Raw genomic sequence first — 23,790 nt, forward strand, 5'->3', positions numbered from 1 at the left:
CTGTGTATAGTGACTCCTTATACCCAGTACAGTCTTATCTCTGTGTATAGTGACTCCTTTATACCCAGTACAGTCTTATCTCTGTGTATAGTGACTCCTTTATACCCAGTACAGTCTCATCTCTGTGTATAGTGACTCCTTTATACCCAGTACAGTCTCATCTCTGTGTATAGTGACTCCTTTATACCCAGTACAGTCTCATCTCTGTGTATAGTGACTCCTTTATACCCAGTACAGTCTCATCTCTGTGTATAGTGACTCCTTTATACCCAGTACAGTCTCATCTCTGTGTATAGTGACTCCTTTATACCCAGTACAGTCTTATCTGTGTATAGTGACTCCTTTATACCCAGTACAGTCTTATCTGTGTATAGTGACTCCTTTATACCCAGTACAGTCTCATCTCTGTGTATAGTGACTCCTTTATACCCAGTACAGTCTCATCTCTGTGTATAGTGACTCCTTTATACCCAGTACAGTCTCATCTCTGTGTATAGTGACTCCTTTATACCCAGTACAGTCTCATCTCTGTGTATAGTGACTCCTTTATACCCAGTACAGTCTTATCTCTGTGTATAGTGACTCCTTTATACCCAGTACAGTCTTATCTCTGTGTATAGTGACTCCTTTATACCCAGTACAGTCTCATCTCTGTGTATAGTGACTCCTTTATACCCAGTACAGTCTCATCTCTGTGTATAGTGACTCCTTTATACCCAGTACAGTCTCATCTCTGTGTATAGTGACTCCTTTATACCCAGTACAGTCTTATCTCTGTGTATAGTGACTCCTTTATACCCAGTACAGTCTTATCTCTGTGTATAGTGACTCCTTTATACCCAGTACAGTCTCATCTCTGTGTATAGTGACTCCTTTATACCCAGTACAGTCTCATCTCTGTGTATAGTGACTCCCTTATACCCAGTACAGTCTCATCTCTGTGTATAGTGACTCCTTTATACCCAGTACAGTCTCATCTCTGTGTATAGTGACTCCTTTATACCCAGTACAGTCTCATCTCTGTGTATAGTGACTCCTTTATACCCAGTACAGTCTTATCTCTGTGTATAGTGACTCCTTTATACCCAGTACAGTCTCATCTCTGTGTATAGTGACTCCTTTATACCCAGTACAGTCTCATCTCTGTGTATAGTGACTCCCTTATACCCAGTACAGTCTCATCTCTGTGTATAGTGACTCCTTTATACCCAGTACAGTCTCATCTCTGTGTATAGTGACTCCTTTATACCCAGTACAGTCTCATCTCTGTGTATAGTGACTCCTTTATACCCAGTACAGTCTCATCTCTGTGTATAGTGACTCCTTTATACCCAGTACAGTCTCATCTCTGTGTATAGTGACTCCTTTATACCCAGTACAGTCTTATCTCTGTGTATAGTGACTCCTTTATACCCAGTACAGTCTCATCTCTGTGTATAGTGACTCCTTTATACCCAGTACAGTCTCATCTCTGTGTATAGTGACTCCTTTATACCCAGTACAGTCTTATCTCTGTGTATAGTGACTCCTTTATACCCAGTACAGTCTCATCTCTGTGTATAGTGACTCCTTTATACCCAGTACAGTCTGATCTCTGTGTATAGTGACTCCTTTATACCCAGTACAGTCTTATCTCTGTGTATAGTGACTCCTTTATACCCAGTACAGTCTTATCTCTGTGTATAGTGACTCCTTTATACCCAGTACAGTCTCATCTCTGTGTATAGTGACTCCTTTATACCCAGTACAGTCTCATCTCTGTGTATAGTGACTCCTTTATACCCAGTACAGTCTTATCTCTGTGTATAGTGACTCCTTTATACCCAGTACAGTCTCATCTCTGTGTATAGTGACTCCTTTATACCCAGTACAGTCTTATCTCTGTGTATAGTGACTCCTTTATACCCAGTACAGTCTCATCTCTGTGTATAGTGACTCCTTTATACCCAGTACAGTCTCATCTCTGTGTATAGTGACTCCTTTATACCCAGTACAGTCTCATCTCTGTGTATAGTGACTCCTTTATACCCAGTACAGTCTCATCTCTGTGTATAGTGAGTCCTTTATACCCAGTACAGTCTTATCTCTGTGTATAGTGACTCCTTTATACCCAGTACAGTCTTATCTCTGTGTATAGTGACTCCTTTATACCAGTACAGTCTTATCTCTGTGTATAGTGACTCCTTTATACCCAGTACAGTCTCATCTCTGTGTATAGTGACTCCTTTATACCCAGTACAGTCTGATCTCTGTGTATAGTGACTCCTTTATACCCAGTACAGTCTTATCTCTGTGTATAGTGACTCCTTTATACCCAGTACAGTCTGATCTCTGTGTATAGTGACTCCTTTATACCCAGTACAGTCTGATCTCTGTGTATAGTGACTCCTTTATACCCAGTACAGTCTGATCTCTGTGTATAGTGACTCCTTTATACCCAGTACAGTCTTATCTGTGTATAGTGACTCCTTTATACCCAGTACAGTCTTATCTCTGTTTATAGTGACTCCTTTATACCCAGTACAGTCTCATCTCTGTGTATAGTGAGTCCTTTATACCCAGTACAGTCTTATCTCTGTGTATAGTGACTCCTTTATACCCAGTACAGTCTTATCTCTGTGTATAGTGACTCCTTTATACCCAGTACAGTCTCATCTCTGTGTATAGTGACTCCTTTATACCCAGTACAGTCTCATCTCTGTGTATAGTGACTCCTTTATACCCAGTACAGTCTCATCTCTGTGTATAGTGACTCCCCTTATACCCAGTACAGTCTCATCTCTGTGTTATAGTGACTCCTTTATACCCAGTACAGTCTTATCTCTGTGTATAGTGACTCCTTTATACCCAGTACAGTCTCATCTCTGTGTATAGTGACTCCTTTATACCCAGTACAGTCTTATCTCTGTGTATAGTGACTCCTTTATACCCAGTACAGTCTTATCTCTGTGTATAGTGACTCCTTTATACCCAGTACAGTCTCATCTCTGTGTATAGTGACTCCTTTATACCCAGTACAGTCTGATCTCTGTGTATAGTGACTCCTTTATACCCAGTACAGTCTCATCTCTGTGTATAGTGACTCCTTTATACCCAGTACAGTCTTATCTCTGTGTATAGTGACTCCTTTATACCCAGTACAGTCTCATCTCTGTGTATAGTGACTCCTTTATACCCAGTACAGTCTTATCTCTGTGTATAGTGACTCCTTTATACCCAGTACAGTCTCATCTCTGTGTATAGTGACTCCTTTATACCCAGTACAGTCTCATCTCTGTGTATAGTGACTCCTTTATACCCAGTACAGTCTGATCTCTGTGTATAGTGACTCCTTTATACCCAGTACAGTCTCATCTCTGTGTATAGTGACTCCTTTATACCCAGTACAGTCTGATCTCTGTGTATAGTGACTCCTTTATACCCAGTACAGTCTCATCTCTGTGTATAGTGACTCCTTTATACCCAGTACAGTCTGATCTCTGTGTATAGTGACTCCTTTATACCCAGTACAGTCTTATCTCTGTGTATAGTGACTCCTTTATACCCAGTACAGTCTCATCTCTGTGTATAGTGACTCCTTTATACCCAGTACAGTCTCATCTCTGTGTATAGTGACTCCTTTATACCCAGTACAGTCTTATCTCTGTGTATAGTGACTCCTTTATACCCAGTACAGTCTTATCTCTGTGTATAGTGACTCCTTTATACCCAGTACAGTCTTATCTCTGTGTATAGTGACTCCTTTATACCCAGTACAGTCTCATCTCTGTGTATAGTGACTCCTTTATACCCAGTACAGTCTGATCTCTGTGTATAGTGACTCCTTTATACCCAGTACAGTCTCATCTCTGTGTATAGTGACTCCTTTATACCCAGTACAGTCTCATCTCTGTGTATAGTGACTCCTTTATACCCAGTACAGTCTCATCTCTGTGTATAGTGACTCCTTTATACCCAGTACAGTCTCATCTCTGTGTATAGTGACTCCTTTATACCCAGTACAGTCTGATCTCTGTGTATAGTGACTCCTTTATACCCAGTACAGTCTCATCTCTGTGTATAGTGACTCCTTTATACCCAGTACAGTCTGATCTCTGTGTATAGTGACTCCTTTATACCCAGTACAGTCTCATCTCTGTGTATAGTGACTCCTTTATACCCAGTACAGTCTTATCTCTGTGTATAGTGACTCCTTTATACCCAGTACAGTCTCATCTCTGTGTATAGTGACTCCTTTATACCCAGTACAGTCTCATCTCTGTGTATAGTGACTCCTTTATACCCAGTACAGTCTCATCTCTGTGTATAGTGACTCCTTTATACCCAGTACAGTCTCATCTCTGTGTATAGTGACTCCTTTATACCCAGTACAGTCTGATCTCTGTGTATAGTGACTCCTTTATACCCAGTACAGTCTCATCTCTGTGTATAGTGACTCCTTTATACCCAGTACAGTCTTATCTCTGTGTATAGTGACTCCTTTATACCCAGTACAGTCTCATCTCTGTGTATAGTGACTCCTTTATACCCAGTACAGTCTCATCTCTGTGTATAGTGACTCCTTTATACCCAGTACAGTCTCATCTCTGTGTATAGTGACTCCTTTATACCCAGTACAGTCTGATCTCTGTGTATAGTGACTCCTTTATACCCAGTACAGTCTCATCTCTGTGTATAGTGACTCCTTTATACCCAGTACAGTCTCATCTCTGTGTATAGTGACTCCTTTATACCCAGTACAGTCTTATCTCTGTGTATAGTGACTCCTTTATACCCAGTACAGTCTCATCTCTGTGTATAGTGACTCCTTTATACCCAGTACAGTCTCATCTCTGTGTATAGTGACTCCTTTATACCCAGTACAGTCTCATCTCTGTGTATAGTGACTCCTTTATACCCAGTACAGTCTCATCTCTGTGTATAGTGACTCCTTTATACCCAGTACAGTCTCATCTCTGTGTATAGTGACTCCTTTATACCCAGTACAGTCTCATCTCTGTGTATAGTGACTCCTTTATACCCAGTACAGTCTGATCTCTGTGTATAGTGACTCCTTTATACCCAGTACAGTCTCATCTCTGTGTATAGTGACTCCTTTATACCCAGTACAGTCTCATCTCTGTGTATAGTGACTCCTTTATACCCAGTACAGTCTCATCTCTGTGTATAGTGACTCCTTTATACCCAGTACAGTCTGATCTCTGTGTATAGTGACTCCTTTATACCCAGTACAGTCTCATCTCTGTGTATAGTGACTCCTTTATACCCAGTACAGTCTGATCTCTGTGTATAGTGACTCCTTTATACCCAGTACAGTCTCATCTCTGTGTATAGTGACTCCTTTATACCCAGTACAGTCTGATCTCTGTGTATAGTGACTCCTTTATACCCAGTACAGTCTCATCTCTGTGTATAGTGACTCCTTTATACCCAGTACAGTCTTATCTCTGTGTATAGTGACTCCTTTATACCCAGTACAGTCTTATCTCTGTGTATAGTGACTCCTTTATACCCAGTACAGTCTCATCTCTGTGTATAGTGACTCCTTTATACCCAGTACAGTCTCATCTCTGTGTATAGTGACTCCTTTATACCCAGTACAGTCTGATCTCTGTGTATAGTGACTCCTTTATACCCAGTACAGTCTTATCTGTGTATAGTGACTCCTTTATACCCAGTACAGTCTTATCTCTGTTTATAGTGACTCCTTTATACCCAGTACAGTCTTATCTCTGTGTATAGTGACTCCTTTATACCCAGTACAGTCTTATCTCTGTGTATAGTGACTCTTTTATACCAGTACAGTCTCATCTCTGTGTATAGTGACTCCTTTATACCCAGTACAGTCTCATCTCTGTGTATAGTGACTCCTTTATACCCAGTACAGTCTCATCTCTGTGTATAGTGACTCCTTTATACCCAGTACAGTCTCATCTCTGTGTATAGTGACTCCTTTATACCCAGTACAGTCTCATCTCTGTGTATAGTGACTCCTTTATACCCAGTACAGTCTCATCTCTGTGTATAGTGACTCTTTTATACCCAGTACAGTCTCATCTCTGTGTATAGTGACTCCTTTATACCCAGTACAGTCTCATCTCTGTGTATAGTGACTCCTTTATACCCAGTACAGTCTTATCTCTGTGTATAGTGACTCCTTTATACCCAGTACAGTCTCATCTCTGTGTATAGTGACTCCTTTATACCCAGTACAGTCTCATCTCTGTGTATAGTGACTCCTTTATACCCAGTACAGTCTCATCTCTGTGTATAGTGACTCCTTTATACCCAGTACAGTCTCATCTCTGTGTATAGTGACTCCTTTATACCCAGTACAGTCTGATCTCTGTGTATAGTGACTCCTTTATACCCAGTACAGTCTCATCTCTGTGTATAGTGACTCCTTTATACCCAGTACAGTCTCATCTCTGTGTATAGTGACTCCTTTATACCCAGTACAGTCTCATCTCTGTGTATAGTGACTCCTTTATACCCAGTACAGTCTCATCTCTGTGTATAGTGACTCCTTTATACCCAGTACAGTCTGATCTCTGTGTATAGTGACTCCTTTATACCCAGTACAGTCTCATCTCTGTGTATAGTGACTCCTTTATACCCAGTACAGTCTGATCTCTGTGTATAGTGACTCCTTTATACCCAGTACAGTCTCATCTCTGTGTATAGTGACTCCTTTATACCCAGTACAGTCTTATCTCTGTGTATAGTGACTCCTTTATACCCAGTACAGTCTCATCTCTGTGTATAGTGACTCCTTTATACCCAGTACAGTCTCATCTCTGTGTATAGTGGACTCCTTTATACCCAGTACAGTCTCATCTCTGTGTATAGTGACTCCTTTATACCCAGTACAGTCTCATCTCTGTGTATAGTGACTCCTTTATACCCAGTACAGTCTGATCTCTGTGTATAGTGACTCCTTTATACCCAGTACAGTCTCATCTCTGTGTATAGTGACTCCTTTATACCCAGTACAGTCTTATCTCTGTGTATAGTGACTCCTTTATACCCAGTACAGTCTCATCTCTGTGTATAGTGACTCCTTTATACCCAGTACAGTCTCATCTCTGTGTATAGTGACTCCTTTATACCCAGTACAGTCTCATCTCTGTGTATAGTGACTCCTTTATACCCAGTACAGTCTGATCTCTGTGTATAGTGACTCCTTTATACCCAGTACAGTCTCATCTCTGTGTATAGTGACTCCTTTATACCCAGTACAGTCTCATCTCTGTGTATAGTGACTCCTTTATACCCAGTACAGTCTTATCTCTGTGTATAGTGACTCCTTTATACCCAGTACAGTCTCATCTCTGTGTATAGTGACTCCTTTATACCCAGTACAGTCTCATCTCTGTGTATAGTGACTCCTTTATACCCAGTACAGTCTCATCTCTGTGTATAGTGACTCCTTTATACCCAGTACAGTCTCATCTCTGTGTATAGTGACTCCTTTATACCCAGTACAGTCTCATCTCTGTGTATAGTGACTCCTTTATACCCAGTACAGTCTCATCTCTGTGTATAGTGACTCCTTTATACCCAGTACAGTCTGATCTCTGTGTATAGTGACTCCTTTATACCCAGTACAGTCTCATCTCTGTGTATAGTGACTCCTTTATACCCAGTACAGTCTCATCTCTGTGTATAGTGACTCCTTTATACCCAGTACAGTCTCATCTCTGTGTATAGTGACTCCTTTATACCAGTACAGTCTGATCTCTGTGTATAGTGACTCCTTTATACCCAGTACAGTCTCATCTCTGTGTATAGTGACTCCTTTATACCCAGTACAGTCTGATCTCTGTGTATAGTGACTCCTTTATACCCAGTACAGTCTCATCTCTGTGTATAGTGACTCCTTTATACCCAGTACAGTCTGATCTCTGTGTATAGTGACTCCTTTATACCCAGTACAGTCTCATCTCTGTGTATAGTGACTCCTTTATACCCAGTACAGTCTTATCTCTGTGTATAGTGACTCCTTTATACCCAGTACAGTCTTATCTCTGTGTATAGTGACTCCTTTATACCCAGTACAGTCTCATCTCTGTGTATAGTGACTCCTTTATACCCAGTACAGTCTCATCTCTGTGTATAGTGACTCCTTTATACCCAGTACAGTCTGATCTCTGTGTATAGTGACTCCTTTATACCCAGTACAGTCTTATCTGTGTATAGTGACTCCTTTATACCCAGTACAGTCTTATCTCTGTTTATAGTGACTCCTTTATACCCAGTACAGTCTTATCTCTGTGTATAGTGACTCCTTTATACCCAGTACAGTCTTATCTCTGTGTATAGTGACTCTTTTATACCCAGTACAGTCTCATCTCTGTGTATAGTGACTCCTTTATACCCAGTACAGTCTCATCTCTGTGTATAGTGACTCCTTTATACCCAGTACAGTCTCATCTCTGTGTATAGTGACTCCTTTATACCCAGTACAGTCTCATCTCTGTGTATAGTGACTCCTTTATACCCAGTACAGTCTCATCTCTGTGTATAGTGACTCCTTTATACCCAGTACAGTCTCATCTCTGTGTATAGTGACTCTTTTATACCCAGTACAGTCTCATCTCTGTGTATAGTGACTCCTTTATACCCAGTACAGTCTCATCTCTGTGTATAGTGACTCCTTTATACCCAGTACAGTCTTATCTCTGTGTATAGTGACTCCTTTATACCCAGTACAGTCTCATCTCTGTGTATAGTGACTCCTTTATACCCAGTACAGTCTCATCTCTGTGTATAGTGACTCCTTTATACCCAGTACAGTCTTATCTCTGTGTATAGTGACTCCTTTATACCCAGTACAGTCTCATCTCTGTGTATAGTGACTCCTTTATACCCAGTACAGTCTCATCTCTGTGTATAGTGACTCCTTTATACCCAGTACAGTCTCATCTCTGTGTATAGTGACTCCTTTATACCCAGTACAGTCTCATCTCTGTGTATAGTGACTCCTTATGACATTCCTTATGTGTTGCACAATTAAATTCAAACACTTGCTCCGTCGCTGCTTTGGGACGTCTGGGTGCCACATGTATCCCATTCCTACTGAACCCACCCAGTGACAGCCTTAAAGGGAACCCGTCTGTCTAGCAGCCAATGTCTGTATCAGCTCTATGTCTGTTCCTTTAATAGGATCTTGTTTTCACAACAAGCGTGACCCGTGCGAGAGGCCAGTGGACTCAGTGTACAAATAGGCTTGACTTTCCCTTTAACCTGTAACTGGAACGCTGGTTATGAAACATCGAGCCCAGGATTCTGTTCAGCCCAATCCCAGCACTTGTTTGCAGAATTCGGCCGAATGTTTAGGGTTCAGCTCCGGCGCAGTGTGAAGTCATGTGACTTTAAACTCTGGACAATTTTATTTTTCTGGTTTGTCTCAAAGCTGAACGTGCAAATGTCAGTTCCGTATTCAGCTTTCATATGAGAACCCCAGATTTAAAGGGCAAGTAATTCTAACACACATACATATTTTTAATTATAGCAAGCCTCAGCTTTAACATATCCCTTCTGTTTTATTTCCAGGCACAACTCCTCGCACGATCCAAGCCGTCGCTGAAACGCCGTTTAAGTAAACGTAAAAGTCTCCTCTGTGGCCCCGGAAATCACACGTTCCTATTGGACGATTAGAACCCAAACTAATGCGGCTCTTCTAGGGGAACGTCAGTTAATTATCCTTTTTTTTATAAAGATCCCATGTTATTAAATGTTATCGACGCGGTCTCTTTAAACTCAAGACCATAACTTTTTTTTTTCCTATATCGACCATAATCTCAAGAATTTATCCTGAAAATCAGGGCGGGACGGAGACAAGCCATACGGAGAAAAGAGGTTGCCTTGATGATGATGAAATAACTTACCCTTTAATTGAATGTAAACACTGTAATATATCGAACATTTGGAATAATATATATATATATATATACTATTTGCATTTTTTTGGCCAGAAATAAAAAAAAAAGTCAGGGTAATATATCGACACAAACCGGAATAATATATAAACTTTTTGCATTTTTTTTTTGGCCTGAAATAAAAAAAAAAGTCAGGGTAATATACATTTGGAATAATATATAAAATTTTTGTATTTTCTTTGGCCAGAAATAAAAAAAAGTCTGGGCTTTTTTTTAAAATTTTTTTTATGGCTGTCTGAATATTTGTAAGCGGAGAGGGAGCCTAGGCATCATTACAAGGGTGTTTTTTTTTTTTTTTAAATAATTGCAATGGAGTTGCCTTTAAATGGTTCCAACATGGACCTCTCGGAGGAAAACCGTTTCCCCCCGTCCGGCAAATTAGAAAAGTGTGAGGTTCTGGAGGTGCAGAAGGAACCCGGTGACAATGAGGAGGTCCCAGCACCAGAGATTAAGATGGAGAAGAATGAAGAGGACATGGGCTCAGAGTCATGGGCTCAGAGTCAGGAGACCAGTGGTCCTTGTGGATCCTCAGTCGCCCAAAGTTCAACAGAATCGGAGGCAGCACAGTTGGACTCTGCTCCGGTATCAAGCAGGGTCACTGACCCCTCAGAGTCTGTAGATTCCCAGAATAAGGAGAGCGGTGAAGAACCTTCAGAGGTCAACCCGTCACTGCAGAACCTCCTGAGCTCCAGCGCCAGCCCATCGGAAGAGGCTTTGGAGGCGGGTCCTTCCGGATGCCCTGGCACCGACCCGTCGGCCGATTACTACTTTGTCAAGTGGATCAACTGGAAAGGGGAGAGGACGCCCATCATTACCCAAAGTGAGAATGGACCTTGTCCTCTGCTGGCCATCATGAACATCCTCTTTCTACGCTGGAAGGTATGCCGACATGGTGTATGGGCATCGCATGACTCCAGTTCTGTGTATATAAATATATATATATATATATAGAATATTGATGCACAGTGTAGCCATATTCTCCGTTGAATTTCCCTTCCTCTACCCATCCCTCTAGTAGAACAAGTTTTTAAAGGAGTAGTAAAATAGCAGCTGCCATATTAGCTTGTTGTGACATCACTTCCTGTCTGAGTCTCTCCCTGCTCACTCATAGCTCTGGGCTCAGATTGCAGCAGGGAGGGAGAGAGGAGCAAACTGAGCACGCTCAAGCCCTAGCCCTGGAGGTTTAAGCTGAAAACAGGAAGTCTGATACAGAAGCCCATGAGTACACAATAGAAGGAAAGAAATGTGCTGTTTCTTTTGAGGACTCAGAGCAGCATTACTTTGAGGGGTTACTGGTGTATTTATATAGACCTTTCTGATAAAGATTACTTACTTTTAGCCTTTCCTTCTCCTTTAAACACTTATTGGAAAACATTTCAGCAGCCTCTCAGGCATTTGATTGGTTTATTGGCTTAGACTGGCCCGAGGCAACGCTGTCCCATTTCAAAGTCTCTTTTTTGGGGATAAATCTGCCTAATTGAGTAAAATACCTTTGTGTCTCCTTAGGTAAAATTACCTCCTCAGAAAGAAGTCGTTACATCGGAGGAGCTGATGGCCCATTTAGGTAAGTGAGCGCTAGCTCCCGTGTTCAGGGGAAAAGGGGTGGGGCAGAACTCACATTGTCTATCAGTTGCCCGACCTCTGTGCCCTTACGAGAGATGGAGCTGTCTAACTGAAGCGGAAGAATGGTTTCCATGGTAACGACGGGCCGGATGCCATAATTAGATTCCCTCGCAAGGACGAATGAGTTGGTTCTGCATTGAGGTCTTTAATATCGAAAGCAGTGACCTTTACTAGATCCGACCCCACTGACTAGCGACACTTCATCTAGTGACAAATAGTGTTCAAACTTACCCTTAAAGGAGAACTAAAGCTTCAAAAAAGTATTAGGCTTGAAATGCTGCATCTTACATTTTGGACTCCAAGGCCCTCAACAGGTCTTTAACAGGGAAGGTCTGTGCCAGTGAAGATGCCCCAGTAGCTCCCCATCTTCTTTTCTGCTGATTGACTGCACATGCTCTGTGCTGCTGTCACTTACTGAGCTTAGGGGCCCACTACTGTATATACAGTATAGCAGTCACAGTACAGTACCACCCCTAATTTGCATATGCAAATTCGGTTCGGTATCTATGCGGGATCAGAGGTTCGGCCGAATCCAAAATAGTGAATTTGGTACATCCCTAACCAATTCAAAAGTTGCTTGGAATTGACCATTCTATAACATACTAAAATGTTTCTTAAAGGGGAACTACCCCTTTTAATAACAAGGGCTGGCAGTTGCTTGCTGGGTACGTTGCCCTCCTGCAGAAACATCGTGCCAAGCCTCCTCCTAATCATCATATCAATGTGACCCCCGCACCCACCACAGAGTGATACGCAGTGTTTGCCCGGGAGTGCAGTTGCCAGGGACAATACTGCCGTGAAACACTTACCCCCATTACCAGCCATTAATTTTATTTTCGACGGGAAGCTGCAATGAATAATTTAGCTGCAGAGAGAGAAGATGTTTCCATGTTAGAGGGGAGAGCGGCTCGGAGCAAATTGCGGAAGGTGGGGCACTCGGAAGGGTTGCTAACTGGCCATTTTCTGCAGGGCCAGCACCAGAGATATGGGATTTATTAAAGGAAAACTAAAGCCTAACTAAAGAAGTAGGTAGAAATGTTGTACATGATGTTTTGTGCTTCTGTACCAGCCCAAAGCAACCACAGCCCTTTAGCAGTAAAGATCTGTGTCTCCAAAGATGCCCCAGTAGCTCCCCATCTTCTTTTCTGCTGATTCACTGCACATGCTCTGTGCTGCTGTCACTTACTGAGCTTAGGGACCCACTCACAATATACAGTACACATAGAATAGAAATGTCACAATATAAGGCTGATTAGTAATTAATACACATAATTACTACATGGCAGCACAGAAACCAGTGCAATTAGCATCAGAATTGAATAATCAGCAAACCTGTAGCATCAGCTTATATTACAGCCAGGGAAGCTCATTTTCTGATGGATAATTAGTGACGAGCCCTAAGCTTAGCTTCTCAACAGCCAATCAGAGCCCACTGAGCATGTGAGTGTCACAGACACTTTCCAAGATGGTGACCCCCTGTGACAAGTTTGAAGTCCTGGATCATTGCTGCTATTGACAAGCTCAAACTTTAGCCTCGTGCAATAAGTTCACTATGTAAAATAGGACATTTTTAGCCACATTCATTTTTAGGATTTAGTTCTCCTTTAAAGCTGGGGCACACGGGGCAAATTCAAGCATTTTTCTGTCCGTTGTTTCTCGGCTCAGCAAAATGGTCTTCATGCTTTGTATTGTTAGCCACTCTGACCCTGTGGGTGCACCCGTGGGTTGTCCAGTTACACTCATATTCCACTGGTGATCACACAAACTATAGGTGCCTGGCAGGGTCAGAGCAGTTGGCATGTAAGAGGCTGCAAATTGCATAGGAGGCAAGTGAAAAACATAAAATAAACACAAAGGGGGTTATGTAATAAGTTTGCCATGGGGCAGTAACCCATAGCAACCAATCAGCAGGTAGCATTTACTGGTAGGGATGCACTCAATCCAGTATTGGGTTCGGAATTCGGCCAGGATTCGGCCTTTTTCATCAGGATTTGGATTCGACTGAATCCTTCTACCCGGCCAAACTGAATCTTAATTTGTATACGTTAATTAGGGGCAGGGAGGGAAATTGTTTTCCCCTTCCCACCCCTATTTTGCATATGCAAATTCGGATTCAGGTCATTATTCGGCCGAATCTTTCGCGAAGGATTCAGGGGTTCAGCCGAATCCAAAATAGTGGTTTCGGTGCATCCCTATTTGCTGATCACCTGTTCAAATGCAAACATCTTATTGGTTGCTATGGGTTACTGCTCCTGGGCACTTATATTACATAACTGACCCGACGGTGATGGGGCAGCCAAGGATAAATAGCAATATGGTATTATTATAATTATTATTATATGCTAATATATCTCTGTGCTGTGATTGGTTACAGGAGACTGCATCCTCTCTATTCAGCCGCAGGAGAATTCCGAAGCTCTGCAGCTCAACTTCCAGCAGGTTAATCATCCTCTTGTCACTCATCCAAATGTTTTCTGTCAACAACAACCCCCCCCCCATCAATTTCTGTGTTTGCTGACAAAGTGTGTTTACTGGAAACAGGCTTGTGGCTCTGCGTCCCCTCCTGACCCAAACATCCCTAGGCTGGGCCCAGAGCATTCCCTGCACAATCAGTAGCCAATCAGATGGGATTGGGCCGCCCCTGGGACATACTGGCACCTTGGGAATAGGATTTTTTGTAGGGATGCACTCAATCCACTATTTTGGATTCGGCCGAACCCCCAAATCTTTTGTGAAAGATTCGGTCGAATTCCGAATCCTAATTTGCATATGCAAATTAGGGGTGGGAAGGGGAAAACATTTTCTACTTCCTTGTTTTGTGACAAAAAAATCATATGATTTCCCTCCCGCCCCTAATTTGCATATGCAAGTTAGGATTCGGTTCGGCCGGGCAGAAGGATTTGGCCGAATCCGAATCCTGGATTCAGTGCATCCCTAATATTTTGGACTGGAAAGGGTTAAAACAAGGGAAAGTGCATGAATATAACAGAAGAGAAGGGCTTCACATTTATGGAGGGGGAAGGTAAGTACAGGTATGGGACCTGTTATCCAGAATGCTCAGGACATGGGGTTTTCAGGCTAAGGGATCTTTCCATCATTTGGATCTTCATACCTTAAGTCTACTAGAAAATCACATAAACATTAAATTAACCCAATAGGCTGGTTTTGCCTCCAATAAGGATTAATTATATCTTAGTTGGGATCAAGTACAAGCGACTGTTTTATTATTACACAGAAAAAGGAAATCACTTTTAAAATTTTGGATTATTTGGATAAAAAGGAGTCTGCGGGAGACAGCCTTTCCGTAATTCAAAGCTTTCTGGATAATGGATCCCATACCTATACAAGGTCCTCCTACCCATTTCTTTTAAATGGCGCATGTCCCCCATCCTAACTACACAATGGATTCCCCCAGTATCTGCCCTGGTACGTGATCTTTAAAAGCATCTCTGTGGGGCTGGCAGTTGCCATTTCTGCTCGTGTCACATGTGATGCTCAAACTGCCAGGCTGTCACCAAGCAGGAGTGTGCCCACCAGAGGGCAGTCTTTCTTCCGCTTCCAGTGTGAATGCTCTTGTTTAGTGATAAGCGCCAGGGAGCCCGGGCACTGGATATGATGCAGCCAATCCTGCTCTACATTTACACGCCAGCTACTGGCAAGGAGGGCAGACTCTGGGGGAGCAGTTTACACCTTTTCTTTGTTAAAGGAGAAGTAAAGGCTAAAAGTAAGTAAGTTTTATCAGAAAGATATAAATACACCAGCAACCCTCAAAGTAATGCTGCTCTGAGTCCTCTGTCAAAAGAAACATCACATTTCTTTCCTTCTATTGTGTACTCATGGGCTTCTGTATCAGACTAACTGTTTTCAGCTTAAACCTCCAGGGCTTGGGCTTGAGCATGCTCAGTTTGTTCCTCCTCTCCCCCTCTCTTTATATTGTCCCATTTCTATCTCCAGAATGTTCTCCTTATATTATATTTCTACTGTATATCCAGAACGTCAATGATGCAATGACTGTGCTGCCCAAGCTCTCCACCGGTCTGGATGTCAATGTGCGATTTACTGGTGTAGGGGACTTTGAGTACACCCCCGAGTGCATCGTATTCGACCTGCTCAATATTCCATTGTACCACGGCTGGTTGGTGGATCCACAGGTAACAACTGCCCCCCCCATCTCTTTTTCTTTTCTTCAAATTAAGTCTTCAGGGCCACATTTTTACATGGACTGGAAAGATGATTATTCCTTGTATATTATAAGGGGTAATGTACCCCCTACTGTAAATGATAAGGATATTAGAAGTCACTGAGGGGTTGTTCTGTGACCATATAAAGGCACAAGGCTGCAGGCTGAGTTATACAGGGAATTCTGAGTATCACTCGTGTATTATAAGGGATAATGTACCCCCTACTGTAAATGATAAGGATATTAGAAGTCACTGAGGGGTTGCTCTGTGACCAAATAAAGGCACAAGGCTGCAGGCTGAGTTATACAGGGAACTCTGAGTATCACTCATGTATTATAAGGGATAATGTACCCCCTACTGTAAATGATAAGGATATTAGAAGTCACTGAGGGGTTGCTCTGTGACCAAATAAAGGCACAAGGCTGCAGGCTGAGTTATACAGGGAACTCTGAGTATCACTCATGTATTATAAGGGATGATGTACCCCCTACTGTAAATGATAAGGATATTAGAAGTCACTGAGGGGTTGCTCTGTGACCAAATAAAGGCACAAGGCTGCAGGCTGAGTTATACAGGGAACTCATGAAATGTACCCCCTACTGTAACTGATAAGGATATTAGAAGTCGGTGACATAAGACAAACAGTGTGTGCTATTTCTCACAGAGTGCAGAATCAGTCCAGGCTGTGGGGAAGCTCAGTTACAATCAGCTGGTGGAGAAGATCATAACTTGCAAACATTCAAATGACAGCAGTCTTGTTGCAGAAGGTAAGAGTGAATTGGGAGGGTTGGGGAGGAACAAGTCAGTGTATGGGATGTTACACACGTACCATTAATTAATGACTCACAATCACCAGGAAAGGAAGGGGTGTCACTATGTGAGACTGTGGGGATCATGAGAGTGTCTGGGTTATACAGCCAACACATAACAATCACACTGTTGTATTAGGAGCAATAGAGAACATAGCGATGGAACTGCTTTCTGGCAGACTGTTGTTTCTCCTACTGAATGTGTCTCAGTTGGACCTGGATTTTACTAATTAGTGCTGTTCTTAGATCTACCAGGCAGCTGTTATCTTGTGTCTCATAACAGTCTCTCTGTTACAGGTCTCACAGCACTCTCTCTGTTACAGGTCTCATAGCAGTCTCTCTGTTACAGGTTTCATAGCAGTCTCTCTGTTACAGGTCTCACAGCAGTCTCTCTGTTACAGGTCTCACAGCAGTCTCTCTGTTGCAGGTCTCACAGCAGTCTCTGTTGCGGGTCTCACAGCAGTCTCTCTGTTACAGGTCTCACAGCAGTCTCTCTGTTGCAGGTCTCACAGCAGTCTCTCTGTTGCAGGTCTCACAGCGGTCTCTCTGTTGCAGGTCTCACAGCAGTCTCTCTGTTGCAGGTCTCATAGCAGTCTCTCTGTTACAGGTCTCACAGCAGTCTCTGTTACAGGTCTCACAGCAGTCTCTCTGTTGCAGGTCTCACAGCAGTCTCTGTTGCGGGTCTCACAGCAGTCTCTCTGTTACAGGTCTCACAGCAGTCTCTCTGTTACAGGTCTCACAGCAGTCTCTCTGTTGCAGGTCTCACAGCAGTCTCTCTGTTGCAGGTCTCACAGCGGTCTCTCTGTTGCAGGTCTCACAGCAGTCTCTCTGTTGCAGGTCTCATAGCAGTCTCTCTGTTACAGGTCTCATGGCAGTCTCTGTGTTACAGGTCTCACAGCAGTCTCTCTGTTCCAGGTCTCATAGCAGAGCTGTTTCTGGAATCTTCCGCGGCCCAGCTGACCTATCACGGCCTGTGTGAGCTGATGGCAGCGGTGAAGGAGGGGGAAGTGAGCGTCTTCTTCAGAAACAACCATTTCAGCACTCTCATTAAGCACAAGGTGAGGATCTGAGCCCAAGTGTCGCCGTTGTATCTGTTCCTGTGCTGCTCAGTAGTGGATGTAAATGTAACTGTTTGTGGCAGGGGCACCTCTACCTGCTGGTGACTGACCAAGGCTTCCTGAATGAGGAGAAGGTGATCTGGGAGAGTCTGCACAATGTGGAAGGAGACAGCTGCTTCTGTGACTCGGATTTCCACCTGACGCAGCAGCTGGAGAAGGAATTCAGTAGCCCCCAACAACTGCAGCACAGACAGGTGGATCAGGTGAGACGGGCAAGCACTTGCCATGGAGCAGTGATGTTCCCTCCTGTACGGACATTTATATATTTACTGTATATTATATTTATATTCCCCCAGGATTACATGATTGCCTTATCACTGCAGCAGCAACAGCAGGGACCACTAGCCATGAGCGATCTGGAGCTGGCCCAGCAACTGCAACAGGAGGAATATCAGCAGCAGCAGCAGCAGCCGCCCCCTCCTCAGCAGGCCACGCCCCAGCAGGTTATCTCATTTTCAATTGGTCTTCATTATTTATTTTCTATAGTGTTTTTAAAGGGGTGCTTCACCTTTAAGTTAACTTTTAGTATTTTATAGTAAAGCCAATTCTAAGCAACTTTTCAATTGGTCTTCATTATTTATTTTCTATAGTGTTTTTAAAGGGGTGCTTCACCTTTAAGTTAACTTTTAGTATTTTATAGTAAAGCCAATTCTAAGCAACTTTTCAATTGGTCTTCATTATTTACTTTTTTTACAGTTTGCCTTTTTATTCTGCATTTTTCCAGCTTTCAAATGCGTGGGGGGTCACTGACCCCTTCTAAAAACTAGGGATGCACCGAATCCACTATTTTGGATTCGGCCAAACCCCCCAAATCCTTTGCGAAAGACTTGACCGAATACTGAACCGATTCCGAATCCAAATTTGCATATAATTAGGGGTGGGAAGGGCAAAACTGGAGAGCTGCTGAATAAAAAGCTAAATAATGAAAACCAATTGCAAATTGTCTCAGAATATCCCTCTCTACGTCATACTGACAGTTAACTCAAAGGTGAACAACCCCTTTAATTATTTGCCTTCTTCTTCTGACTCTTTCTGGCTTTCAAATGGGGGTCACTGACCCCACCCCATCTTTCTATTCAGACCCTCTGCTATTCATATTCCAGTCTCTTATTCTAATCAGTGCATGGTTACTAGGGGAATTTGGATCCTAGCAACCAGATGGCTGAAATTACAAACTGGAGAGCTGCTGAATAAAAAGCTAAATAAGTCAAAAACCACAAATAATAAAAAATAAAACAAATTGCAAATTGTCTCAGAATATCCCTCTCTACATCCTACTAAAGTTTAACTCAAAGGTGAACAACCCCTTTAACATACTGCACCACCTTGTTGTATAATCCTTCATACACTAAATGGGTGTATACACTGAATAAACTAGGGATGCACCAGATCCAGGATTTGGCCTTTTTAAGCAGAATTTGGATTCATTCGAATACTTCTGCCTGGCCGAACCAAATCCAAATCCGGGTCGGGGAGGGAAATCTTAAGACTTTTTGTTACAAAAGCAGGAAGTAAAAAGTGTTTTCCCCTTCCCAACCCTAATTTCAAAATGCAAATTAGGGTTCGGTATTCTGCCAAATCTTTTACAAAGGATTCGGCTGAATCCAAAATAGTGGAGTTGGTGCATCCCTAGAATAAACAGAGTCTGTAAATAATAGGGATGCACCGAATCCAGGTTTCAGTTCGGGATTCGGCCTTTTTCAGCAGAATTCAGATTCGGCCGAATCCTTCTGCTCGGCCGAACCATATCCGAACCCTAGGGACGGGGAGGGAAATGATGTGACTTTTTGTCAGAAAACAAGGAAGTTAAAAATGTTTTCCCCTGCCCACCCCTAATTTGCATATGCAAATTAGGGTTCGGATCCGGTTCGGTATTCGGCTGAATCTTTCACAAAGGATTCGGGGGTTCACCCGAATCCAAAATAGTGCATTCGGTGCATCCCTAGTAAATAACCAATACAAGCTTGTTGCTCCCCTTAAAGGATAAGTAAGCGTTTAAACTAAATGAATGTAGAATTGATGAGGGTGCTATTCTAAGTACAGATGCACAGAATACTGGATTTGGCATTTTTCAGCAGGATTCGGCCGAATCCTTGTGCCTGGCCGAACCAAATCCTAATTTGCATATGTAAATTAGGGACGGGTAGGGAAATCACATGACTTTTCATCACAAAAGAAGATTTTTTTCCACTTTTTCCTTTCCTGCCCTTGATTTGTATAAGCCAATAAGGATTCGGGTTCGGTATTCGGCCAAATCTTTCACCAAGGATTCGGCCAAATCTCAAATAGTGGATTCAGTGCATCCCTAATTCTACTTTTGCAATGTACATTCATTATTTATTCTTTATTTATTCCAAGATATTAAGGGATACATGTACTGTTAATATGAATGAATTTTGTTACAACAGCGCCACCTGCTGGTCAGTTTCCCACCAGTCTGACCACCAAGTAGTCAAGGAAGTTGTCAGGAGAAAGAAAGAGACTGATGTTCTTCTGCTTAGGAATAAAATTAGAAACCTTTCTCACATCTTTCCTAAGCAGAAGAACATCAGCCTCTTTCTTTCTCCTGACAACTTCCTTGACTACTTGGTGGTCAGACTGGTGGGAAACTGACCAGCAGGTGGCGCTGTTGGAACAAAATTCATTCATATTAACAGTTCATGTATCCCTTAATATCTTGGAATGAAAAATAAATAAATAATGAATGTAAATTACAAAAGTGCTTAGAATAGCCCTCTCATCAATTTTACATTCACTTATATAGTCACTGACTAACTCAGAGTTAGAGAGCTGAAAAGCAGGAAGTAGTGTTCTGGCTATTATGTTACACATCCACTCACTCCAGCCTTTATACATTACATTTTTGGCTAATTAACTATATTAGATACATTTTTGTATTTTGCACAGTCTATCTATTTACCCAGTTTTTATTTTTTACTCTGAACTGTTCCTTTAAAATGATACCCTCCACCGCTCATGATGAGCCTCAACATGGCTGCCTTGCCTCGGGAATTCCTTTGTGTGAGTGGGGGGCATATTGCCCATGAGGGGGGTGATTTTGTGAAGAGGAGAGTAAATACATCAGTGGGTAGGGGGAGAGGTCACTAGGCTTGTGAGTGAGTCTGATACATTGTCATCTCTCTGGTTGATTCCAGGCTCGGGCACAGACTTCGGGGCGCTCCTCTGGGGAACGGCGTCAGCGGCAGAAGCCAGATTCCGACTGCACTCTCCTCTAGCCCATTTACTGCACTGGAAAATGGCAGACACACCGTAGGGGGTCCTCAAATCACTGCTTTTGCTGGTTTACAGCCGACCCTCCGACCCCGCTCAGTGCCAGTATCCATGGCAACTAAAGACAACACCACCTCGGCGTGGGGGGGAGCATTCTCTGTACCAAGGGTGGAATTTCCAACACCTGCCCCACCCCCTTTGTATTTTTGTAAATCGGTAGCGACCTTTTTTGTGACCAAAAAAAACCCCCTGATCGTTAGGTGTGACGTTGTGAGCGATCTTTTCTTGTGGCGGCGGCGTTTTCTATCTCTCCCGCGGTATTTACCACTGATCTAGATCTTTCTGTTTCTGATTAAAGGGCTAGAGAACAGCCGGACTGGCTACTGACGTTTCTCTTTATCCAACTGCGTGCGGGAAATATGCGCTCCACTTTACGCTCTTTTTAGCAGCTCCAATTCCTTTATAAGCCAATGGAAACCGTTTTGCACCTTATGCTTAGAAAAAAAAAAGTATCTCATTTTTGATAATGACGTGATTTCCCCCCCCCCAAATTTGTTGGGTTAATCGAAAATTTGTCACGCTCACAATTAGGCACATTTATCCGCCACTTGCATACATAGAGGTTTTACATGTTATTCATCTGCAGCTTTTAGTTCAAGGGGAAGTAAACTGTCACTCAGCTCTTCTGCAATGAATGTCCTGTTTGGGGGTGTGACTGTACCCCTTAATACCCAATGGCGGGTGTTAGTGGGCTCTAGGCTTGGAAGTGTCTATAGATGATCCTCCTCTGTCCCATGTGCAGACAGTTACTGCCTCCATTATTCACGTGACCAGCAATAGTTGTCTATCATCAGGCATTGCCAAGGTTCCTTTCCTCAAATACTGACACATTCTCTCTGTTAAATAAAGCATTTTACCTCTCACTCATGTCGGCAGCTCCAGACTCATTATTTACTCCTACCCCTCCCTCCAAAAATGCCACCACATTCCACTTAAAGGGGAACTATGGCTCCTTTTGCCTAGAAGATGTATTAGAGGTCACTCTATTAAACTCACCAGACATCATGTCTCTCTACATGCAGGATTTGTGCAAAAGGCAGATTGTTACATTTTGTTTGTACTGGAATCAGTTATTTGAGTGAGCTCTAATACATCTGCTAGGAAAGGAGCCCCCCTATAAGATATATTGGATCTAACTGTCAATTAATATCTGACAACCAACTCCTGCATGTAGAGAGACATGATGTCTGGTGAGTTTAATAGAGTGAGCTCTAATTCATCTGCTAGGCAAAAGGAGCCCCCCATAAGATATATTGGATCTAACTGTCAGTGAATATCTGACACCCAACTGCTGCATGAAGAGAGAATGAAGAGAAACAGATGCTGAGAGAGGAATAGTGAAGATAAACTTGATTATTTAAGAAACAATGCAGAATATTTAATTGATTATATTTAGAAAGTTTCATATTTCAGTATGGTGATGCTTATATTACATTTTCATTTCCGCGATAGTTCCCCTTTAAAGGGTGATTGTTATGATTACATATTCCTAAATGTTTTGTTTGCTCAGCTCGTCTTCCTTGTCTCCTCCATCTTTGCTTATTCAGTGACAAATATGAGAACTAGGGATCCACTATTTTGGATTCCGTCGAATCCTTTGTGAAAGATTCGGCCTGAACTGAATCCAAATCCTAATTTGCATATGCAAATTTGGGACAGAAAAGGGAAAAATAGAACATTTTTTACTTTCTTGTTTTGTGACGAAAAGTCACGTGATTTCCCTTCCAGACCCTAATTTGCATGTGCAAACTAGGAACAGTACATGTATCCCTTTATATCTTGGAATACAAAAATAATAAATGTACATTACAACAGTGCTTAGAATAGCCCCCTCATCATTTTTACATTCACTTATTTTAAAGGTTTACTTATCCTTTAAGGGGATTGCTGGTCAGTACATGGGGGATGCAATGGTCTGTGCAGTAGAGCTAATTTCTCAAAAACTTACATAAGCATGCTCTTGTATAAAAAATATGTTTTATTCCATCATCTTAAAACATCAACACAACTCCACATGGAGCCTAACACGTTTCATGCTTACCCAGCACTTTATTCATAGGCAATCCCAAGTGAAACTCATCTCTCCAAAAATGTATATTCAGTTGCAAATAGACCCACCCAGTATTAAAACCAATCACAATTCATTATATCGGTCACATAAATAATCAATAAGGACCTAGTCCATTGATCAATTCAGTTAGAAACTCTTTCCAATACTGCATATTCCATGAGAATAAGTGAACTAAAAGTTTCTAACTGATTGATTATTTATGTGACCGATATAATGAATTGTGATTGGTTTTAATACTGGGTGGGTCTATTTGCAACTGAATATACATTTTTGGAGAGATGAGTTTCACTTGGGATTGCCTATGAATAAAGTGCTGGGTAAGCATGAAACGCGTTAGGCTCCATGTGGAGTTGTGTTGATGTTTTAAGATGATGGAATAAATCATATTTTTTATACAAGAACATGCTTATGAAAGTTTTTGAGAAATGAGTTCTACCTCGGTTTGGACACTAGAGGTCTACAGCATACCACAAATTTAGATTCACTTTATATTGGTCTGTATCCAAGGTTTTTGTATGTGCAGTAGAGCTGACACCTGACCGGACTCGGGCATGTATAACAATAGCATCTACGTGGCTGTGCATAACTCGGTGTAGCCTGCAGCGTGCATCTAAATTTAACCAGAGGAGACCCACTCAGACACGAGGAGTAGGTACTGATACAAATAGTGTGACGTCTGTCATCCAACCTGGGACCCCAGTCCTGGTACCTTGGTTACTGTTGCCTACAAGTCGACATACATAGGGCTACTTACAT

The 23,790-nt window shown here is 42.3% G+C and overlaps 1 protein-coding gene across 1 annotated transcript in view; it reads left to right on the forward strand.

The window, feature by feature from the left end:
- The window catches only part of mindy1.S (MINDY lysine 48 deubiquitinase 1 S homeolog), a 23,322-nt gene extending 1,492 nt beyond the window's left edge, over positions 1-21,830 (forward strand). Inside the window, exons 2-10 of the mRNA XM_041574513.1 lie at positions 9,556-10,820; positions 11,448-11,505; positions 13,939-14,003; positions 15,557-15,715; positions 16,410-16,512; positions 17,470-17,612; positions 17,696-17,875; positions 17,969-18,115; positions 20,828-21,830. Coding sequence (XP_041430447.1) covers positions 10,251-10,820; positions 11,448-11,505; positions 13,939-14,003; positions 15,557-15,715; positions 16,410-16,512; positions 17,470-17,612; positions 17,696-17,875; positions 17,969-18,115; positions 20,828-20,908 — 1,506 coding nt within the window. The 5' untranslated portion in view covers positions 9,556-10,250 and the 3' untranslated portion in view covers positions 20,909-21,830. The remainder of the gene's footprint in view (positions 1-9,555; positions 10,821-11,447; positions 11,506-13,938; positions 14,004-15,556; positions 15,716-16,409; positions 16,513-17,469; positions 17,613-17,695; positions 17,876-17,968; positions 18,116-20,827) is intronic.
- Positions 21,831-23,790: the final 1,960 nt, after the last annotated feature.

This window comes from Xenopus laevis, chromosome 8S (genome assembly GCF_017654675.1).
Source record: "Xenopus laevis strain J_2021 chromosome 8S, Xenopus_laevis_v10.1, whole genome shotgun sequence".
Lineage (NCBI taxonomy): Eukaryota > Metazoa > Chordata > Amphibia > Anura > Pipidae > Xenopus > Xenopus laevis.